Source organism: Pezoporus occidentalis, unplaced genomic scaffold, assembly GCF_034315485.1.
Source record: "Pezoporus occidentalis ecotype Australia unplaced genomic scaffold, CSIRO_AGI_Poc_V1 ctg75, whole genome shotgun sequence".
NCBI lineage: Eukaryota > Metazoa > Chordata > Aves > Psittaciformes > Psittacidae > Pezoporus > Pezoporus occidentalis.
The window spans coordinates 1003748-1026917 of NW_026916104.1; the positions used below are offsets into that span (position 1 = coordinate 1003748).

A 23170-nucleotide genomic window follows, 5' to 3' on the forward strand; every position below is an offset into this window, starting at 1 on the left:
GCAGCACAGAGCAAAGCAGGTATGTGCAGGGAAAGGCAGATCTTGGCTCCACATCCAGGGTTGGTTGTTTCTTCCTGGAAGGCAAACCCAGGATGCACAGCATTGCCTGTGCTAGGGCTTCCTCATATAGCATCAGCTGCAGTAGCTGCTGTGAGTTGTTGAATAGTTTCAATGACCATGCCTATCAGACTATGTAAATATAGAATTGATGCCTTTTTTGACATCTTGCTTTGTGAAAAATCCTTAACATTTAATCAGCAAAATACGTTTTGTAAGGTCAAGTGTTTGGGCATTTGCTGTTGAAAAGCAAACATCTGAACCTGTGCATTACGGGAAGCCTTTGGGCCCTGCTTTTAAGACCTTGGCTTTTATCCGTGGGATTGAGATTCATGTAAAGTTGGTGTGAAGTTTTTAATCGTAAGTGAGCACTTCAAGGGTTCAAGTTGATGCATGTCAGTCTACTTGTGCTGAGGCCTTTTCTCTAGGACCCTCAATTCCTTCAAGCAGACGGCCCATCCGTGTTCAGGAGGCTGTACCAGGCGCATGGGGCTGGTATGAAGATCCAGGCCTCTGCAGGAAAGCCACTTCTTAAACTGTTCCATTTTGCAGAAACTGACGAGCAGGCAGGAGAGCAGAGTCCCTGGCGCTCACTGGAAGCTACCACCTCCTAAACCCCCTCACACCAGGGGCAACATGTTGGATTATGAGGTGTTTCGGGAGAATTAGTCACTCGGGGTCACCACTGGGGAGGGGAAGACGAAGAGCTTGCCCTGTGCAGTGTGTTGCCTGAGGAGCGGGATCAAAAAGCCAACGTATAACGTGTTACCTGTTTTCCAGCTGGGAAGCCCGGGCAGCTCCCTGGCATCCGTCCAGCGGCTCCCAAGCCCGCTGCCCCACCGAATAGCAGCGCTGCCAAGGCGAGCAGCGTCCCCTCGCATCCCACCGAAGGCCCCAGGGCACCTGCTCCACCAGACCCCCCCAGCGCCCCCCGAGGGCCCGGCACCGTGCCCGGGCGGCCCAGCCTGCCGGCACCCCCTCCGCCGCCGCCTGCTGCCAGCAAACCTTCCCTCACCTTCCCCCCTCCTCCCGCTGTGCCCCCCCCAGCAGAGCGCCCTCCCAAGGGGGTGTCCCCCAGCGCAGCCCCTCCTCAGCCTGACAAACTCACTAAGCTTCAGGCAGGTGCTCCACACGCACCCCCTCCACCTCCTCCTCCTCCTCCTCCTCCTCCCCTGCCCTTTGTGCCCCCCTGCGGGTTTCCAAGCAGGACAACCGATTTCCCTGCTGCTGCTCCCACCCCGGCTGAAGGCAGGGATTGTCTGCCCCCCACCCCGCCTCCTCCCCCGCCCCACGCGCACCCCCTGACCTCCAACAGGCTCTCCTTCCCACCCTCCCCAGCCTTTAACAGCGCTCCCGGCAGCGCTGACGTGCCCCCGCCGCTGCCCCCCAAGTCTCCCAACCTGCTGTCCCAGCTCCACAAGCCAAGCAGCATCCAGTCCTTGCCGCTCCCTCCCACCCCCAGCCTCCATCAGCCTGTAGCAGCGGTGGCACCAGAGACCAGGAAGAAGAGGCCCGGCCGAGGCACAGGTGAGAGCACCATGCTGGAATGATGGAAGATAGGGGGGCTTTTCCTTCCCTTTGGCCAGTCATGGAATTGCACTGGTGTCTGGAGACCTTGGAGGGGTGAGGTGAGGAGCAGAGACAGCTGAAGGATGAGGTCCATGGCATGGGAGGAACACCGGTAGCTTGAATGGCGTGCATGTGAGACGTCAGGTTCTTCTTAGCCCTGGGCACATGTGCCATATAGTTTAACTGTGATTCTTGGAAGCAACATGCTGATCAGTGAAAGCAACGTCTGAGGACCGCTGCTTCTTGCCTTTGTGTTGGCATTGCTGCATCTCCAGCAGTCTCCTAACAGTCTCCTAACACTCTTAGGTAGGGCAGTGGAGTGCACACCACCGTGTCTGCCCCATCTGCAGTTGCTCAATCACCAGCCTAGCCATGACATCTGTCTACTGCTGTACTCCTGCAGTCTGGAGCAGTATCGGCATGGCTGGGGAATGTCACAGGAGAGAATAAAAAGATGGGGCAGCTCCAGCCATAGATGAGCAAAGGCAACACAGGTGCAGTCCTCTGCTTTTCAGAAGAGGAGCAGGCAGTGTCTCCTGTGATGAAGGCGATGGGGCCAAAGGTTTCTCCGACTACTTGGGGAGCAGGGATATGAGCTGTAGTGTGCCCTTGAGCAGATGGAGGGCATTTATCAGACTTCTCTGATCTAATGAAGATAATTAAAAAAAAAATGAGGCTAGATCTGTGTGGGCTTGAGAAAAGGAGACAGAGCCTTAATAAGGCACATCTGAGCAGAATGTTCTGTACCCTGTGCTTCAGCAGCCACAGTCGAGGGAAAGATTACTGGTTCCCTTTGACAGCCCTGGGAAAGGCCGTGTGCAGGTCAGGGGCTTCCTGATGGGGGTTAATGCTGCTCAGGAACTGTCTGCTGAGCCATGGTTTTATTGAGCTATCTATACTACATGGTGGCTCAGCTCTCAAGGTTTCCATCAAATTAGCCTGCCTGTCTCCTGGCTGCCCAGGGGGAGCAGCAGGTTGCAGAGGCCTTGGGCTCCTTCCCCCTTACACAGTGCCCGTGGTAGGTGTGCCCAGAAAGTACAAACTTTGATGGCTCTTGCAACTGGTCAGTGAAATGCACAAGAACAATGGTAGTATCGCTGCATGGCTGGCAGGGTGTCAGGAAATTGTTTTCTTTTAGAAATACCATTCAGCAGGGTTGGATTGGCTTGGGTTTTTTTGTTTTCCGTAAAGAAACTGCTTGTTCTTGTGAAAGTGGAATGAGAGTCTTCACCTCCGAACGGGACTAAACCACACTGCAGAACGTTGGACTTTCCTTAGAACTAGAACTAGCATAGTGACTTTAATACTTAATGCTCTAAATCCACGGTCAGGGTTGACAAACAACAGCTATGGAGCTGGGTATGTTTGCCCCCAGTATTGTGTTCCTTCTACACTTCCCCTCCTCTTCTGCAAAGCTTATGCTCGGTTTGTTAAGTCACAATGATGTTTATGCGCTGGTCTGCTATTGCTTTTTCAGGAACTGGTGCTGGGAAGCTAGTCACACCTCCACAGCCACCAGCAAGGTCACCTACAACTGAGCTTACCAGCAAGTCTGGAGTCTCAGCCTGGGCTGCAGCTCATGACCCCTACCCACCACTTAAAAATGGAAACATGCACATCATCGGTAATTTCCTCTAAATCAGATCTCTTAGCCTTAGTTAACAACTTCAGCACAAAAGCCTGTATGTCTCAGACCTCAAAAAGTCAGTCAAGACTTTCTCACAGCATTAACAGGGTAGTATAACCAGAGCCATTAGAAACATTTTTGTACAACCTTATATAATAAGGGAAAATTTAGGCTTTTCACGCAGGCTTTGAATCATCGAGTAGACAAGAAAAGCATGAGCTACCTGAAGAATTATTTAAGATTGTGAAAAGTTGCCATAATGTCCTTATATTACTATTCTTAAAACCAGTTTGTGGATATTTAGCAGCTTCAGTACTATAGAGCAAAGACTGATAAGAATTATTTTTGTGGTCTGGTGAACTGGCCATTCATTCACAGCTAAATGGCTTGAAAACCACCTAGGAATTACCTCTGTACCGCAGTATCATCAATGCAGGAAACTGGAACTGCAGCCAGGAGCTTAACTTCAGTTAGTAGCAGGCAGTGTTTGCAATTAACCCAGAAAACTTGGATGGCTCACAGAAGTACTCACCAAGACTGGTTATACAGAATGAGCCACTATCAATTCCAGGGGAAAACAAGTCAGCATTTTAAACTGAAATGACTTGTGGCATTTTTATTATTATTTTTAAGTCTGTCTCTAACAGTGACTGATGTCTATTTCTCTGAAACTTCCCAGATGACTTTGAATCTAAATTTACTTTCCATTCTGTGGAAGATTTCCCCCCACCTGACGAATTCAAGCCATTTCAGAAAATCTATCCCAGCAAGACAGCTAGAGGTAAGTGTGTAAACATGAGAAGATCTGATAATTATCCAATAGGACTAGAAGCAGGGAGTGAAAATAAAGAACAGAAAGCAGCATTAACTTGAAGAAGTGGACTGCCAGCATAGGCACAGAGAGTAATGGGATTTGTTACAGTGGTAACAGGGACCAAAGACATAATGAAAAGCTCTTAATTAATTAAAGTCTTAGGAGCTAAAAATAAAATTATGTGGCTTGGCATGCAGGCTGTGTTCTGTGGAGTGTTGAATTTGCAGAGCCCTTAATGTTAAAAACAGTGGTGTCACATAAGCAGACTTAGGCAGATACTGAGTTGGGTTTTTTTTGTTCATGAACTTGTAAAATCACAAAAGAAAGGTGACTTGATCAGTGTCATCCATCACATGTTTTGAGTTAAATCCTGCACATGGTGTTTTACATACCTGAGTAACAAGAGGACTTAGTACCTGAGCCTTGTTGGGAAAGTAATGAATGACTGAACCTTGCTTCTCCTTTAATTAAAAACTGGGTATCAGGTCACTGTGGTAAGAGCAGAAGTTCACCTATCCAGCTTTGAAAACTGGTAGTTAAAGGTGCTGAAAGCTCTCATGCCTATATTGTGCTTTTTATAAACCCCTGCCTTTTCCATATTGTTAGCTCCAACTATTTATCTTCAACTTTAAAGTTGAAAGGGATTTTTCTCTTTCCATGTCAAGGTACTTTGCATGACTTTTCATAGCAGCCTCTGTCAGTCTAAATTGTCTGCTGTATGATCTCATTAGAGACTTTTCACTGAAGGGCTACAGAGCATAAGCAATACATGTCTGTATATATATGTCGATATGTATCAGTTCAAGGATTAGATATAAATGCAGCATCCCTGCTGTAGAACTGTGTCCAAAATACATACCCCAAAAATGTATCTATCTCCTCTGATTAAACCTCTCCTATCTATTTACAGATCCCTCCAAAAATCCTCCATTAAGAACACACGTTAGATGAGAAGAGTCTTTTGATGCTCTCTGGATTCAAAAAAGAACAACATCAAGATAATATCTGAAACAGAGGGGTTCCCATTACAGTGATAGAGATTGTATTTGATTTGCAAGTGCTGCGCTGTTAACATTCTATAGACTGGAACAGCAATGTACATCATGCTTTTTGAACTGGACTACATACTACAGGAGTGTTAGTAACAGCTTTTAAATTACTGTATATAGGTGGATACTTTTTAAGAAAAGCAGCATAAAATTGAAATTCTTTGTAGTGTTGAAACAATTCTCAATCATGCTGACACGTTACCTCAGGATACTTTTTTGCAATACATGCCTGGAGTTAATTTTTCCCCTTCCATCATAATTTTAAAGTATCTTGGAAATTCTCCAGTTATTATTCAGCCATTTTTCAATGAACTGCCAGAAGCTAACATGCTACCTTTAGTCTCTTTGTACGGTCCTTTATTTCTTCTATTCTGCCTATCCTCAGATCGCAGCAGAATATCACTTTCATGAACAGATGGGCCCACAATCCTCTTCTCATCAATCATGAAGAGGACAGAGATGACCAGGAGCTGTGGCTGCTGTTGAGCCTACCTCCTATTGAATACAGATCCTTATAGGATAGTGCCTGAAGAAGCCCAGCTGGGTAGGGTGGTCATGGACTTGACTTGAGAAGGAAGATGGAAATTTTCCAAACTGGAAGAAAAGAGAAGTTGTTCTACTGTAAGCAAAAAAAAAAACCCAATGGTGTGTGTGAATACACATGCTATGAAGTATGTATGTAAGGGCAACTGTCCTGTATTTCTGGCTGGCCAAATGGTTATTTACCATTTTGTGTGATGGACTGTCTTTACCCAGCAATTAGGAGGCCTTTGGATGAGTGGTCCAAAGCCTACATTTTAAACAGGCAACTAGAGCTACTACTGTTCACACAAGGCAGTGAGGATTCATTGTCCAAAATACACCATGTGGAGCAAGCACTCCCCAAAGATAGAGTTGGCTGAAAAAAGGTAACAACCTACAGCAAAGACATGAGCTTCTGCTTTTCATATGCAGCCTGGGGTAAGGTCTTTGGATTGCAGAAGTTCAGGTCTGGTCAAAAGCAATCTATTCCCAGCACAAATTACTCTTGTGCATTTCACTGCCTAAGTGATCCTTACCCTTCACTCAGCACTGGTGAGACCACACCTGGACTTCTGTGCCCGGTTCTGAGTTCCTCAGTACAAGAGATATGGACATGCTGGAGAGAGTCCTACAAAGGGCACTAAGGTGACGCAGGGATTGGAGCATCTCTCCTATGAGGAAAGGCTGAGAGAGCTGGAACTGTTTAACCTGGAGAAGAGAAGGCTCAAGAGCATCCCATCGAAGTGCATAAATACCTGAAGGGAAAGTATAAAGGTGAATCCAGGCTATTTTCAGTGGTGCCAAGTGGCAGAACCAGAGGCAGTGGGCACAAAATTGGAACACAGGAGGCTCCGCCTGAACATCGGGAAACACTTTGTGATTCTGAGGGTGACTGAGCACTGGCACAGGTTGCCCTGGGGGACTCTGGAGTCTTCATCCTTGGAAACACTCAAAAGCCATTTGGACACAGTCCTGGGCTGCCTGCTGTAGGTGACCCTGCTTGAGCAGGAGGGTTGGATCAGATGACCTCCAGCCATCCCTTCCACCCTCAACCACTCTTTGATTCCCCTTCCTACAGAAATTGCTGGACTTGGGTTACAACAACCCCATGCAGGCTTGGGGAAGAGTGGCTGTGGCTGGAAGTTTACTTGGTCCTGGTAAGGCTGCACCCTGAATAATATGTTCAGGTTTGGGCCCCTCACTATGAGAAAGAAACTGAAGTGCTGGAGTGGGTCCAAAGAAGGGCAATGAAGCTGATGAAGGGTCTGGAGCACAAGTCTGATGAGGAGCAGGTGAGAGAACTGGGGTTGTTTAGTTTGGAGAAGAGAAGGGGGGGGGGGGGGAAATCTTATCACTCTCTACAACTACCTGAAAGGAGGTTGTAGTGAGGTGGGAGTCAGTCTCTTCTCCAAAGTAACAAGCAATAGGACAAGAGGAAATAGCCTCAAGCTGCACCAGGGGAAGTTTAGACTGGATATTAAGAAAAATTTCATCACTGAAAGGGTGGTCAAACATTGTAACAGGCTCCCCAGGGAAGTGACTGTAACTCAAGAGGTGTAGATGTGGCACTTAGGGACATGGTTTAGTGTGGGACCTGGCAGTGCTGGTTAACAGACTTGATAATCTTAAAGGTCTTTTCCTATCTAAACAATTATGATTCACCAGCCTTAAAAGGGCACTGCTGTTCCAGGGTGAGCCTGGTGCCAACAGTCAGGCTATTTACACTTATGGCATTAATTTATATAATTGCTATAAATTCCCCTCAGTTACAACTGTAATAACATTATAAATCACAGGTAAAGATATTTCCCCATTGCCATGCCTTTGAACAAAACTATTGGGAAAACACAGCTAACTGTGTCTTCACATATCTCTGCTCTTCTCTTAGTTCTTGCGGCAGCTCATCTGTGCTCTATCTCTTACTCACATACATGTGCATGCTCATAGGGTGGAGATGGTGTAAGGGTAAGCAGCTCTTCACCTGCAGGCCTCTAAGAAAGCATCATTAGTCTTTTCCTAGCCTATTATGATACCTTGCTGTACATCATGTGAAAAGAAAAAATTAAGTGATGCTTTGACCAATACTTACTGTCACTGTCATTATTATAGTTACTTGATAAATATGCATGAATATAGTAATAAGCAGTGGCCAGCACATACACTGCTGCTGAAACACCCAGTACCATTTATTACTGCTTTGATGAATATTTTGTTATAGTACTATTAAAGGTGACTTATTGTTGGTTCTCATTTGTTCTGGAACTTGTGTACTGCTCTGTAATAAGTACCATCATGAGGATTTTACAGCTCCTTAATGCTAGATGACCTGCCAGGAGATAACTAAAGGAAAAAAAAATTTTACTCCTGTTTTTATTACGATTAGATGCAAACATCATCTTTCAGGGATTAAATCAAAAAGGCTGTGCATATTTGGAAGCATTGGTGTAATGTTATTCCCTTAATATACTAACTGTTGTTCAAGATCCACTGAAGCTTCTAAGTTGCTATAACCTGGAGATACAGAGAATCACAGCAGCCGTCACTTCCAGTAGTCCCACTCTGTCCTTCCACTAAGCCACTGCTGCACTCAAGACTACTGGTAGTTTTAAGGGTATGTGAGTGCTCTGGTTTCTCAAACTTGTAGAACCAGTGGTGGCTGAAGCAAAAGAAACATATTACTAGAAAATTAGTACCTGGATCACTGTGCTCAAAACAATTTATTAGTTCTGGCATAAGCAGTTCCAAATAAGGACATAAATTCCCACAAGATAATTGCAAACGTTGGTTTCTTCTTTCTTAAGAAACAAGCAAATAAGATATAGTACGGTTTTAGCAGGAACGCATTCTTTCATCTTGCCTCCCTCCCACCTCCCAAAGGTTGCAGATCCAAGTTGTGCAAAAGACTTGTGTGAAGTGGTATATCCTGATCTGAACCCTCTAGACGGGTCAGTCATTTTATCCCTGTTCTCCCCTTGTTCACAAACATCTAGTGCGACTCCTATCAGGATGCAAAGTGCGCAGCAAGCAACAGTTTAAAGCAGGAGCTTTTAAGTTCAATATGATATGTGTTAGATGTACTCTGACTAGTAGTATTTTCATTTGAAGCAGCCTTTCATTCCAAAAGTGGATTTCATGGGAAATCCATTTACTTCGGTGGACGGTGTGCATATAGCACAACACATTCAGAAATGAAGCACAGCCCTTGCAGACCCTATTCTGGCCAGGCAGATAGAAGCTTAATTTTAGGGTTACCTTGCCTATTTTCTCCTTCCCTTGTTTCCATTTTCATAATACCAAGGCACAGGAGTTGCTCCTGCAATAGAGAGTGTGGGAAGAGTGAATTGTGAGTGGGAAGATTATTAGGTAGGGCATAAGAGAAAGTATCTTCATGCTTGTTTTTCCTAAGTGAGAAGGCTCAATGTTTTCTTGTCCAATTGCCAGTTGTCAGGTAAGGCAGCACCAAAGCAATGAGTTTGAATGGAAAAATTTCATTCCAAAAACTTCTGAGAACTAAATGTGCCAATATGGCTATGACTGTTTCCCAAATGCACAACTCTCACAGTATCAAGGTGAGGTGTTGCTGCCTCCTAAGGAGCTTTTATTTCCCCAGTAGAGAAATCCATGGTTCTTCACAATCCCCTTCCCTGAACAGTGAAGGACTTTAATGCCATAAACTAACTTCCACTTATCAAAGATATGGAATTCTTGTCTGAACCTCCTGTTAAAAAACAAAAAAAATCCATCTTTGCATGACAGGAAACAGCGGTCACTGGTTTAATTCTTAAAACTGTTTGCCCTATCTCATTTCTACAAGAGGGAAACACATGAAAAGCAGTTCTATCTGCAGGACTGTCAAGGAAGGGAAGCATGCTGCAGAACCACACTTATCATAAGGAAGCGTAAGACAGACATTTCTAAGCCTAACCAGCTGGATTGCCACAACCACCAGTAACTCACTGGTACCTCCTGGATTCACTGGCCATGTATATGCACAGAGATTATGAAGAACTGTATAAAAGCAGAAAGACGGAGAATAGTCAAGTGTTACTGTTCAACGTCCAGCATCTATTCCCTAAAACAATTCCAAATTTGTAGCTTGTATATAAATATGACATCTTATTAATTGCACCTTAAGAGTCAATAGGTTATATACAGATGTCTTAAGCATCTAGGCTGGCTCTGCATTTCAGTGCTCAGCACTACAGCAGCAGCCAGGTGCATTACAAACACAAGCTTCCTTAAGTCGGGTGCAGGTGAAGGCAAAACGTAACCTGGGGGACCTAATTCTGCTCATTTGTACAGGCATAGCATCAGAAGCAGAGCTACTGTAACCAGATATACCTATCTGAGGCCAGTACAGCAAGGTCAAGAACCAGGACTTACCTTCCTGCCCCCACAAAACTGGGATTTCAACTCTGCCATTCTTTGTATGAATTAGCAAGAGGAAAACGCGAGTCAGCTTTGCTGCAAGCCTAGTCCTGAGCAACAGAGGCAAACCAGATTGCTTTCAATGATGATATGGCAGTTAGCCTGATGAAGTTAATCTTTGCTTTAATTGGTTGCCCAACATACATATTTAAACATTCTGTACTAAATTAGCCAGCATGCACAAAGTAATTGGACCAGTCAGTGACTTTCTCCTTTCACTATATACATACACAAACAGGAACACCACAAGATTGGACAAAGAAAAGCAATTTGTTAACCAGATACAGCTAGCAAGTAACATTTTTTTTTCCTCTAGAAACGTTTTCCTGCAAATTCACAGGTGTAAAGACTTTCTTTCAAGGCCTGAAGAACTTTGCAGTCTTCCAGTGAAAAGGCTAGCAATAGCCACCGTAGCTGAAATGAGATAAAATTCATTTAAAATCCATTCCAAGCAAGAGTGAAATTGAGAAAAATAAAAACTGCCTGCAATGCAACACAGGGAAAAGGAACTCCAGGGACAATGTGGGCAGATGCATTGAGGTAGAAAGGTGGCTTTGGACCTGATTCTGAACACTCTTAGCTTAGTGCTAAAGAGAAGGAGGAGGATTGGAATCGGATCCAACATTTCACATTCACTGGTACTTGGCAGCAGAAACTCAGTATCTAAAGAATTGGAAGTGTTTGCTTACTTTACTTGAAGAACTTTAGTTCTGTGTCAACACAGTCATAGAAAAGATCCACTACTTCAGCAGGATCCAGAACCTCTGCACGGGTGAGGATATCTTCCATTGCTTCTAACCCTTGTCTTTCAAGGTCTAACATAATCCTCATCAGTTTCTGGCCTTTATCCTATGGGCATGAAACAACCAAACTTAATTAACCAGGAAACAGACTCATTAAAGCATTTTACTGTTCTATTATGGAGATCTTTCCAAGTATTTTTAAAGATGAGAAAATCTTTTTAAGTACAAATTATTCCAGTGAACAGGGTTTTTTTTAATGGTTAAAGGCTAAAAGGAACAGTGCTAGACACCTTGCGCATTAAGAAAAATAACCAAAAAGGAGTTGCTGATTTTAAAGTAGAGAAGGCAGATGGAATGAGAGATGGACTGAGGAAAATGCTGTAATGCTTGTACACATGAGAAAGAAGTAAAGCAACTTATTAAACCTGTAAATCTGCAAACAGAACTATGTCAGAAGAGTAGAGGTAGGATTGTACAGATCATAGTATGTATACGCGTATTCCTCAGATCATCACCTGCAAGATGATGATTAAACCTGAAATTATGTGTAATGTTGCAGCATTAAGACTCCAGGTCCCAGGAAAGGCTTTGTGTGCCATTCTGACATACTGCTCTTCATGTTTCTAGACAAGAAGTTCTCTCCTAAAGACAGTGTCATTTTGTTTTATCCAGCATATAGAGCTGACATTATCAGAGACCAGAGGCTTTAAAATAAACCATTCTGAGGGATTAAAAACCACATCTAGCCAAAACTGCATTTCAAAAGAGTTTGTACTAGCAAAGGTTATCATGGTTTCCTTAATCACTAATGAGCGACTCCGAATGCTGTTATGATCTTAGCAAGACTCTGACTTATGCAAACAAAAACTTCAGAAAATCAAATCCAACATGACTATGTGGGTCTGCCAGAAATTGCCCAAAATTCCAATATAAGTGTGACTGGCATGCCCCGGTGATCTCTCCCTCTGATAAACTTTATAACCAATTACCCAGTTTACTGCTGTAGCTGTAATTACAAACATCAAAGAACAGTTATCAAACTACTTGCACCATGACAGCAAAACCTGTATCTCAATCAGCTGGAAAAGCTGCACAGAATAATTCCCTTCCTGCCTTTATTTATTCCCATAAGAGATTTTTAACACTTCAGATTTCTACACTGAAAAGTTTTTAGCTCTCAGGTACTTGTTGCATGGCACTGGAAAGCATCCTTTTTTCTTGCATAGCCTTTTCAATTAGTTCTTACAAATTAACAGAAATCCATTAAATCAAGACTTGCAAAACTGTCATACAAAAATTAGTTCTTAAAAGGCCCCAAAACCTCCAACTATGTAGTTCTTAATCCACCATGTAATTTAAATTATAACATTCCTGCCACCATCCTAGTATGTAATGCTGATACCATGTTGCACTAGCATCCAGTGTTCAATAATCACTTAAAAAGGACTATAAACACAGTGGAGGCTGAATAAGCTCATCAGCTTCTCAGTTTGAGAAAGTAATGTAAAAGTAATGGAGCAGAGCAACACTTCCTGGATGACCAGAAAACCCACCATGCAGAATAGTTTGTCCTTCAGAGGGCATCATTATTCAAGCTAAACATGCAAAAATTCTGAGAATGCATTTCAGTGAATGATTCTGAAGTAAATTATGGAGTTAGGAATGTACATTTACTTTAATTCCAGGTCCCACAGTTCTTACCTGATCGTTCTCAAGGAGAGATCGGGCCCATTCATGTGCCTTGTACAGTTCATGCCTGCGATCAGGTTTCTCTTGGAATCGAGGTATCTTTTTAGCAGGATCATCATTGCCAAAAGAAGGCGACTGTACCTTTGGTACTAATTTTACATCATCAACAAAAAGAAAGGGTTTAAATATGGACCTGAAATAAATGAGAATTACTGCTTGCAGTAATAAGAGAGATTTTATATGTAATTGAAATATTCACCAGGCTATAATAAAACAGATACAGAACAGCAAAGGTAATTCATCTGCACTAGGCATAGGCTAGGCTAGAGTTGGTACTGGTCTCAAGCAAAATAAATTTATGTCCTTTAACGTAACAGTAAAACTTTATTAGACCTTTTACTTATAATCATGTTTGGTCTCTTTCATGCCAGCTTTGTCACTTCTTTAGAAAAGTAGGACTGTATTTCCTCTCCAAGTTTGTTTTACAGAAATCTCAGCATTCAGCCTTGCACCACTTTTTCTCCTCTGTTCATACAGCCATCTCTCCTTCTCCCCCCAGATTTAGCTGTCATTAAAATCAAAACCACTGACAGAATCTGAGAGTAGGTATTGTCAAGTGCATGGAGAAACTGCACCCTGCATTCTGCAGTAAAGAAGCTGCCAGAAATGCAAGGCTTCTGCAAAACATGACTAATAACCACTGACTGCACACAGTCAGCAGGTTCATTGCTGCTACCCCTTCCATCACTGTCATGAAGCCTTGCTGACTAAGAGTTTATGTGACTCACTAGCTGCACGCTTAAAATAATGTGGTTTTTACTGCATTAGAGTGTAAGATAAGGGCCTCTGAACAAGGAGGTTTTTTTACAGCCAGGTTCTCAACCTTTTAAAAAGACAAAAATCTCACCAAAACAATTTGAAGCTTTGCTCCTTTTTATCTCAAAGGATTTGCACCAAGTGAAAGCTTTGGTAAGCAAGCTCAAACTTCATACTTAACCCTGAAAGTCTGAGTTGCATAATGCAAAGTGGGTGAAAAGTCCCTTTGGCATGGATGACTCCTGTAGCCCTCAATAGAATCTAGTGCTTACTACCACTCTTCTTACAGGAATGACTGTCAGCTGTTCAAGGGTGCCATTTTCTTCTCTCCAAAACCTCTTTAACTCAATGCAAGTGGCAGATCTCCTGAATAACATCGTTTAAACCAACTGGAAATTGTTCCTCCAATAAAAAACATAATTGGGTAACAGAGAAACATCTCCCAGGTAACATTTAGATGTCATGAGAAGCTACCTACAGTACACATCCCCTCTTTGCTAGTTAGACACTTTATTTGTTTCAGGTTTGCACCCACTTGTTCAAGAGAGGTGACTAAAACAGTCTACAACCTCATCACCTCAACAAGAACCCACTGGAAAGCAACTAGGCTGGAGTAGTAGTTCCTGGGACCTCTCTGAGCTATATTTACTCTAGAACCTCTGAATTAAGGCAAAGTTCCAGGTATGGCCTTTCAGCCCAGTGGCGCTCACTTAGAATTGCATCGAGATGCCGCTCAGTAACACAAGACTGTCAGATTACACACCAGTAACTACTGATTGCATTTCTAGTTAGAACAAGCTCTTGAAGCATGTTCCAATTTGGGTAGCAGGGTTTAATATCTTTCAACCCACCACCTGCTCTGCCCTCAAGGAACCCCATAATTGTGGCTTACCTTGAAGGGTCTGGCGTGCCAGTGAAGTAGTGAATACAGGGAAAACTAGGGTCCTGAGGCAGAACAGACACTATGCTAGCTGTAGTAAGGAAAGATTCAGAGTCCACACAGACACCGCTGTCCTTGTCACGCAGGACATCAATCATGGCTTGTGCAGAAACGTCACCTATATGGAGGGGGGAAAAAAAAATCCTGAGTGTTCAATGGCGTGGACTCCAGGTAAGGATTTTAGCCTGAATATATTCACAGGGTGTTACAGCAGGTAGGGTCACTATAATTACACCAAAGCACAAATGCAGTGGCACATCATGCACACCAGAACAACAGTGAAGAAACTTATTTTATAATTTCAATCCTGGGTTAAAGCATTAAACTTGAGGGGGACATTAGTGCTTCATCCTAAACTGTGGGAAGTTTAGGGAGAGTCTTCAGCTCTGGTCTTTCTCTCCACATCGTTCACATGTAGAGGCGCTCCCAGTTACATGTTCCAGACAGAATGCCTGAAAAGAGACAGCGGTGACTAAAAATCCCGCTGCATACACAGGAGGAAGATTCAACACTTACCACCTTGCTTTTCTAGGCTCTCCCTGCCAGAAGAGCAGGCTAAATGGTCATCAGTGAGAGAGAACACTTCAGAAAAATTGAAGTCAGAGTCTCCATTCCACCAGCCTTGACTTCTCACGTAATCCCTTAGTTCAGGATGCTCAGCATCAATTTTTGTAGTTAATGAAAGCTGATTGCAAATGCATTTTACCCCCTCTGTAGAAAGAGTCACGTATTAAAGCATTAATACAGTTTTTTCTGGGAGAAGCTGGAAGGACAATTTAATTTCAATTAGGAAACAAACTAAACCATTGGTTAGGATGTACATTGGCATGGCTGCATAACTACACAGCTACACACACACAGAATTACCAATCACTGCAGATTGCAGAGCTCAATTATATGTGCCCTACTTAGATATTTACACTGCCTTCTGATTAATAGTGGTATTTAGTCAGAATACCAGTTTCACAATCTGGACCTCTCACATTCTGACCATGAAATTACAGTGGTGTCCAAATATACCTACTCTTGTCTCCAGTGGTGTATTCCACTGCCACAACAAGGCTCGAGGTCTGACTGCATTTAGTTTCACAAAAATTCCTTGCCCTCCTAAACTGGAAATTTGATTTGGAAGATGGTTTTAAAAGCTTACCAATTGCTTTAAGCTTCCCAGTTAAAAAACAATTTTACTCTTAGTTGCAAGATGGCCTTAAACTGAACTTACTTTTAAATCTTAAATTTTAAAATGGCATGAATTAAAAAGAAAGTTTAAGTAGCCTTCAAAGAATATTAAAGGGTCTTTTAATTTGCTTTTCTCAAAAACACTGCAGTGCTTATATCCATGTATCTACAGCATGACTAACAGTGGCTGCTGCAGATACTCTTCAGAGAGCATAAAGCAAATACATTGGAAGCCAGAGAAAGAGCTGATAAAGTAAATCTCTAAACTAAAACAAAACCAGACTCTGGAATTTAGCACAAACTTTTTCATAAACAGAAACCAAAGTAGTATTTGTGAAAGCTATTACACTGCCTTCCACAAAAGTAAGCTTGCTTTTGTAATGTCTTGTGCATGCAATTTAAATAATGACTAACAATTTAGAGTAGGAAGTTCTCTGCATCGGCCTGCAAAAAAAGTCATTGTAATTCAGTTCCAACTTTTACCAGGGTCACTGAGAGATTGTTCTGATTTACACTCCCAAACAGGAAACCTTTCTTTCTTGAATTTCTTCACTTGAGTGATAGGAATATTTGTGTTTGTATCAAGCTAGGCAAGCCATTCCTTAAGAGCTCTTTAAACATTACATTTAGTGATGTCTGTAAAATAATATTTCATGGGTTTTATCACCTTCAAGAAATGAAAATTTATCAAGCAAATAAGTATTTCCACTCTGACTGAAGAACAGTAATAGGAAGGATTGTAAAAGTGTTTATCCTTAAATTACTGTAAGAGAGTTCCTTGATAAATATTCACTATAAGCTTTACAGAACGGCAGCAATGATGACAGAATCAGGAAAAAAAAAAAAACGCCTTCACACTGGGGAATGACACATTTTCCATGTTTTAGCAGCATTTGTGCAGTCATTTGAAAGCCTAAGAGGCATGCTTATGGTTGCAAGGAAGAACCCCCTGAACAAACTATGAAATACAGAGCTCTTGCATAGCCCGCAGCCTGGCAGCCTCAGCAGACTGCAGGAGATGGAAACTACTTAGCTGCAGCTTAAAGGGACTTCCTGAAGAGAGATGCGCTGGTAAAATTGGAACAGAGCTGCAGTGTCATTTCAAAAAGCTGCAAGCAGCAGGTGAAAGGAGCAGTATCTCTGCTGGGAAGAACGATGTGAAGGTTACGTATTGCTGGATGCAGCTAAAAAGGCTAGTAAAAACCACTATTCTTCAAGTATCAGCCAGGTATGTTAACAGGAGGTGGCAGGATGTCACTGCATGACCCCAGGAACTTCAGGAGCCAACTGCTTTGCAGAATTTGGACTTTGAGAACAGCATTATCATTCTTTCCTCCCCTATGCCGGGTATCTGTTTGTGCTAGAGGACTTCTGTCCCATAGGTTTCCTTAAAATGCAAGCTTTGCTTGGGAAAACACCATCCCCACTAAGGTAAGTTGATTCGTATTTGATGGCATGAACTGACAATAGGAGATCACACAACTTTACACAGGCTGGTGCTATTTCTTTGCTTTGGGATTTCCGAAGTTAAACCTCCCACTTCCCCATACCTGCTATCTCCTACCTTTCATTGAAGGGGAAATGAAAACCTAATTCAATGTACCTGCCACAGCTCAAAGCATGGATGATAAAAATCCTTTCCAGTTACCTGAATTTTTAGTTCATTCAGACATGAGTAAATTTTAAAAATATCTACTCTTATGAAAATAAAAATCCCTTCAAAACCAAAACCAGCAACTGATAATAAATTAAATATAAAACCCGAAACGCTTGTTTATATTAAGACAGCAAATATTTGCCAGCTAAGTTTTAACTAAGTTCATCCACCAAGCCAGTGAAATCTAGAAGATAGTTTGGCAGCTCTGGCTTCACACCTACAGAAAAAGAAACCACCTACAAGTTTAAAGAGCAGAAAAGCATTGTTCTGCAGTATCAAAGAAGAAATGGTGATATAAGGGGACTCTATCTATTGCATTAAAGCAACCAGCAGCAGCCCGTTCTATGTACCACACAACACAAGCCCTTTTCTCAAAGCTATCAATGCTTACCCTTCCTTCTTAATATTTTCGATTTTTAAGTACCAATTTGGGCATTAACTGGATCAGAAAGACATGTGACACATTCCAAACAGTAAATAAATCTAGGAAAATACAACACTTACTGAAGGCAAAAATCTAAGCATGATTATTACATAGCTGAGGTATACAGGTAACAATCTCCAGCTTCACAGAAAATGCTAAGTTACATCAGCCAATACAAATCAACATTAAAAAAAAAAAACAAAAAAGAAAAAAAGGAATAGCACAAATAAAGGAGGTTAAAATTAATTATTTAATCAAACACTTGCATAAACTGGTCACTTACTTAAACTCTGACTTTATAAGACCAATTCTTCCAAAACAATTCTCACAGCTCTTTGTAATAAGCAAGGTTTGCTTTGAGTGATACTGACCTGTGATTTTTTCTGCTGCCCAGTACTTTCCAGAAGTCTCCAGTATCCAGGCTTCATTTCTGTCCACAATCAAAAATGCACTTTGGAAAGTATGACATGAGCTCCCATCTTCATAATAATTTCCACCTTGTCCATGCTCTTCCAACAGAGCAACTATTACATCCAATGCTTCTTTAGCTGTTGCTCCTCTTTCTAGGCCAAGTCTGTAAGAAAAAGGAAAAACTGATTCAGACAGACATATAGCAGTGAGGTCTCCATAAGTTATTGATTTTAAACATCAGCATTGATCTGGTTTAAAAATACTGAAGTGTCATGCATGCCTAGTGTAAGAATTCCTGCTTTAATGAGTTACTGGAATTACAGGATGACATATTAGAGGATATAATTTGTTTCAAGCCTTTATTTTCTACACTGCTTCTTCATTCTGATGCCTGTCGTAGCTGGTTTTTAGTTTTTAAAGAATTCAACTACCAAACCAATGACCTCACCCATGCTGTAAACATGCAATGCTCTATTTACCCCTGCCCCAGGCAGAATAAATTTAAAGGATAATTTGCAAAGGTCTTTTTAAAGTAACAGCTGTATGCAAGCTTACTTAGCTGTACAGAGAGTGGGGAACTGCAAATTAATATTACCAGAGATCAAAAAATGGAAGAGGTATTCAGTATTACAATCTCTGTACAACTTCTCTTTCCCAATGCTCCAATATTCATTTGGCCATCAAAGCTAGATGTACGTAATCCTTGGATGCATATTGCACACTGTAGACAGAAGCATTTTTGCACAGTCATACTTCAGGGTTCCTGCAGAGGCTTCCCAAATAAAAACCACATCATTTTAACACCAGATACGGCTTCCATCTGAACTAAAATTAACCATATGTCTAAAAGAACACAATTTTTAAAGGAAGTTTGAGCAAATCAAGGGTATTTTAGAGAAAAGAAAGCTGAAGAACAATAGGCTCTACAAAGCTATAGGGAATTACTATATCCTGACTTGAATAAATTGGATGAAATAATGCCTAGATATAATTTACAGCCCTAACCAAGTCAATCAATGAAAGCAGTAACTAGAAAAGGCTAAATCAGACCTGCAAACAATTCCACTTCGAAATGTAATTACTGCTAATGAGGAAATGCATTATTTCAAGCAACAGAATACCCATGCCTCCGTCCTTTAGGACAATTACCTGGATCAGTCCAACATTTCTCCCTGTTGGTTATGGCACCTTACTATTTTCTGCTTTGTTTATCTAATAGCTCTGTGGACAAAGTCATTTTGACTGATGGATAGCTCCAAGAAATTCACCTTTTTAAATGTAAGTGCTATGCTAGCCCTTTAAGGTCCCTTTCAATGCAAACCATTCTATGATTTCCCTGGAAATCACATGACAAGAAGACACTACTGTTTCTTTCCTAAAAACTACAGTACGCAAATCAGCTCCTGATAACTTGGATAAAATTTGCTGATCTAAACACTTTTCTATCTGATCTCTGCACTGGGCCTGCTTTGTTAAATAGCTGGCCACTATTAACCTTTGTTTAGGTTAAATTATTGAAAGCAGTGTTTTCATCTCTCTCAGCAGCATGACAAAGGAGAGCCAACTAGAATTTTAGGCCCTAACTTACAGTGACAGTTTCTCCCCCCTCATCATCTTACTTTGCATTTATCATTGTTCCCTCTTGTCTTATTTCTTATATTAGCTGAAACTTGTTCTGTATTGTTGTCTCCATTTTTAGTTCCTATACATTCTTGTTATTCCTCCATTCTTTCCATCACTGGTGCAATCACTTTTTTCAGAGCAATACAGAGTTCCCAGTCCTAGCATGTAACATAGAAATCATTTAAAAGCCAGTCCAAAAGCATGTCTGATTTATTCCCCAAGAGCAATTCAAACAGCTGTCACCGCCACAGGTAAACGAATGGGCTGACAACTACCTTAGTGACCATATAGTCACTAGGTTCACTGATAATCTGCTCCCTTCTCCCCAGTTTATGACCAAAAGCATCAGGCTATAATTAGATCCAAACCTGCCAAGAGGCATAACGTCGTAACTTTTAATAATGTCTCCCTGACATTATTCCTCTGAAACGGCTATGGTCTACCTTTCTCTGTCAAAACTACAGCAGATATTCAGGCTGAAGAAATCTTTCAGGTATTTTTTTTTTTGCAAATGGCTCCAATGTTACATCTACTTCCATTTAACAAAGGCCTAGACTCTGCTTTTGTTTGGGTGCTCCTATCAGTCACAAAGGACAGCAAAAAAAAAAACCCATCCTACACAACAACCACACAGCTCATCTCCACAAAAACGTAGGTCTTGCCACTTATCTCTGCATTGGTGTCCTGGGTAACTGCAGCATCGCCCTCCCACTACCACATTTCAAAGTACCCTTCAAGGTGAGCTGGAAGAAAATTTTAAGTAATTTTAACCCCAGATGACAGCTTGAATTATTCATTAAGAAAATTTCAGTGACTTCGTGCAATCCATTGCCTCAGTACCTCCAATATGCTATCACACTGTCAAAACATTATCTTAAGCTTTTTAATTTATCAGTTAGAGATGCCAGCTTTCCCAATGCAGCAACATACATGATGATGACATTCCACTTTATTCAGTTCTGATGTCTCTAAGGAACGAAATCGGTAAACAAATTAATACAATTTTAAAGAGCATTCTTGACTCCTTGCCAAGAGAGTCTCTGTGCGGCTCTGAAAAAGTGGCTGTACCAGCAATGAGAGGAACTAAGAAATAATACAAACACACAGGGATTAAAAATTAAGTCAATAATACAAAAATAAGGGTGTATTTTACAGCTTTCTTCATATATGCTTTTTGTATGATAATGTTGTCCTGTTCTAACTGTACCAGCATAAGCAAAACTGTACACCAATGGGTCTTAATCCTCAGATACATCAGTGTTCAGGGTAACACACTTTTCAGTTATTAAGCCAGGAGTTCAGTTGCTAAACAAGCTAAAAACTTCGTGAAATACATCTTTACTGATGTGCATTGTGACCTTTACTGAAAAAAAAAATCCTTTTGCCTATGAACTTGCAAGATGAATTTTCAATTTCCTATTTCAACAACACCACAAGCTGACTTCAGAACTATACTACCCTGCTGAAAGATGCCTCTGATCTGTTCAATGCCATGTGCTCTCCTAACACCCACCTACAGCCTTTGCCCATATTGGCTGGATTTTAAATCCTAACTGAAAAGTGGCAATTCCAGATCAGTTCAAGAGAGAGGAAGACTCCCCTAGAGAAAAAGAATAATCATGTTAAGAAAACACAGAAACAAACTCTTAGGGGAGCCTGAGCAGTCCAGCAAAATTTCATTCTATTACTTGGATGACATTCCTGGGTTGACAACTCTGAAGAACATGTTTCAGAGTATAAATCTTTATGTTTCTTTAGCTAACAGCTAGTCATATATGCACACACAGAATATCAATCTTCATCCTTCACTAAGGTCTGACATAGATACAGAAGTCAAACACATACATAGGTGTGAGAAAAATTTGGCCAGCAGAGATGTGCATTTCTTAATTAGGCTTTATTTTTATTCCAGTAAATCCTGAGTGACAGAATTAGCCTGTTCTCAGGTAAAAAGAGGCAGAGCTGGTGCCAACTGCTTCATTGCAGGCGATATGACTGATTTTGTACTTGATGGCCCTCTATTCTATGAGGTGATCCAAAACAGATAAGCTTAATGCAACTGGCCAAGTCTTCACAGTAAGAAAAAGAATCACTTTGGCTGGAACAAGCAGCAGATGGTAGTCTGCAACATATCTCTAGTTCTCCTTGCCTGAAGCACACCCTGCATGCAAGCTACAGACCATTTCATCTGCAGATAAAAAGGAATAGAGGGAATGTAATATCGACACATGATGTTCATTCATAGTTTATTAGCAGTTTCTCCTTATTTTGAGATCTCCTGATTTGCTAGGTGGGTAAACCTAGAGATGCTGGACAACCTATACATTTGAATGTTAAAAAGTATTTTGAGACTGCAGTAACTATGACAAAAATAAGCAGAACTCTGCATCTAAAGTAATGCTTTGTTAAAGTTTCAAAAGAATGGTATTGGGAGGGCAAAAATAAAGGTGGAGCTTGGAAAGTCACCTAACATATCTTCTTTTTGACAAAAGCTTGTCAGATATTTTCTTAAGAGACCCCGACTCTCCCTTCACGAAATTAAACTCATCGCTGCAATTAGCCCTCTGAGGTTCAGCTTCTTCACAGATTCCTTCTATAATACAGAGTTTAGAGAAAAAGCATAACCCAAATTTCCTCATGATTTTCACACTGGCCAGATCCTATAGATCTTAGATCATATTTCCCATTTCCACTGCATTCTCTCCAACTGGCTCATAGTCTTCTTAGTTAATGGTAGCTGGAACCAGAGACTGTATTTCTGCAGAGACAGCATTAAAGAACATCTACAATTACAGTTTCAGGCAGCTATATATCTAATGACAATTTCTTGTAACTCATGCATCCCAGCTTGCTTATGAGAATACCTTCTAAGGTTTTAATGCCCTCTTAAAAGTCAGGTATCTATTTCCTATCTTCTACTCATAAAATTTTTTAACCTATAGCAGGAATAAAGCAGAATGGTCCAACAGGATTTTTCTTGACTAACAATTATTACAGCATATTTATCAACTCACTGATATTTAAGTGTTTTTTCTCCCCTTCAGGAACAGTGGTTAGTAACCACTGGTTTATAACCTGTCTATAACCACAAGTCTTTTTAACCCTATTAAGCATATCCACAACATTTAACCTTTTCCAGTCATCCAGAGCCTCCTTCATCTTTCACTAGTTTCAAGAAAAATGAGCATTAACCTGAAATTGGTTCAGCCCACTCATCAAATACCCTAAGGCAAATGTCAGCAGGACCACTGGGTCTAATACTGATTCACTTAAACAAGCAGTTGTCCTGTTGATATAAGGAAAGCAAGTGCCTGGAAAACATAGGGTTAAGATACTTTTAACTTGGGTCTAAGATAGAGAACAATGTTTGAGTTGTAAGTCTGTGGTGTGATAACAGAATTTAGTAGTCTTACTAACAAGAGTGAATTGTTTCCTTTCATCCTTATAATAAGTGAAGCACTTCTTAGCATCCTTCTAATTATCAGTTAGTTTGGAGACAGTGACTCCCAAACATCTGCTAGCTTGGGAGGCAATAAATTTTGTAGATGAAGGTTGCACCGTTTTAAATCTTTGCCAGCTATCAGAAACTTGCAGCTAATTTGTCATTACTGGGGCATCCAAC

At 41.4% G+C, this 23170-nt stretch overlaps 2 protein-coding genes across 4 annotated transcripts in view; one reads left to right on the top strand and one right to left on the bottom strand.

The window, feature by feature from the left end:
* The window catches only part of WIPF3 (WAS/WASL interacting protein family member 3), a 38074-nt gene extending 31916 nt beyond the window's left edge, over positions 1–6158 (top strand). For all 3 annotated transcript variants that reach the window (XM_062602092.1, XM_062602090.1, XM_062602091.1), the window contains exons 5-8: positions 838–1584; positions 3104–3250; positions 3933–4034; positions 4978–6158. In XM_062602092.1, coding sequence (XP_062458076.1) covers positions 838–1584; positions 3104–3250; positions 3933–4034; positions 4978–5018 — 1037 coding nt within the window. In that variant the 3' untranslated portion in view covers positions 5019–6158. The remainder of the gene's footprint in view (positions 1–837; positions 1585–3103; positions 3251–3932; positions 4035–4977) is intronic.
* A 2178-nt stretch (positions 6159–8336) lies between these two features.
* Positions 8337–23170, bottom strand: part of SCRN1 (secernin 1) — a 34913-nt gene continuing 20079 nt past the window's right edge. The window contains exons 4-9 of the mRNA XM_062602093.1: positions 17886–18088; positions 14771–14965; positions 14207–14372; positions 12511–12691; positions 10756–10915; positions 8337–10480 (exon numbers count right to left, since the gene is read on the bottom strand). Coding sequence (XP_062458077.1) covers positions 10757–10915; positions 12511–12691; positions 14207–14372; positions 14771–14965; positions 17886–18088 — 904 coding nt within the window. The 3' untranslated portion in view covers positions 8337–10480; position 10756. The remainder of the gene's footprint in view (positions 10481–10755; positions 10916–12510; positions 12692–14206; positions 14373–14770; positions 14966–17885; positions 18089–23170) is intronic.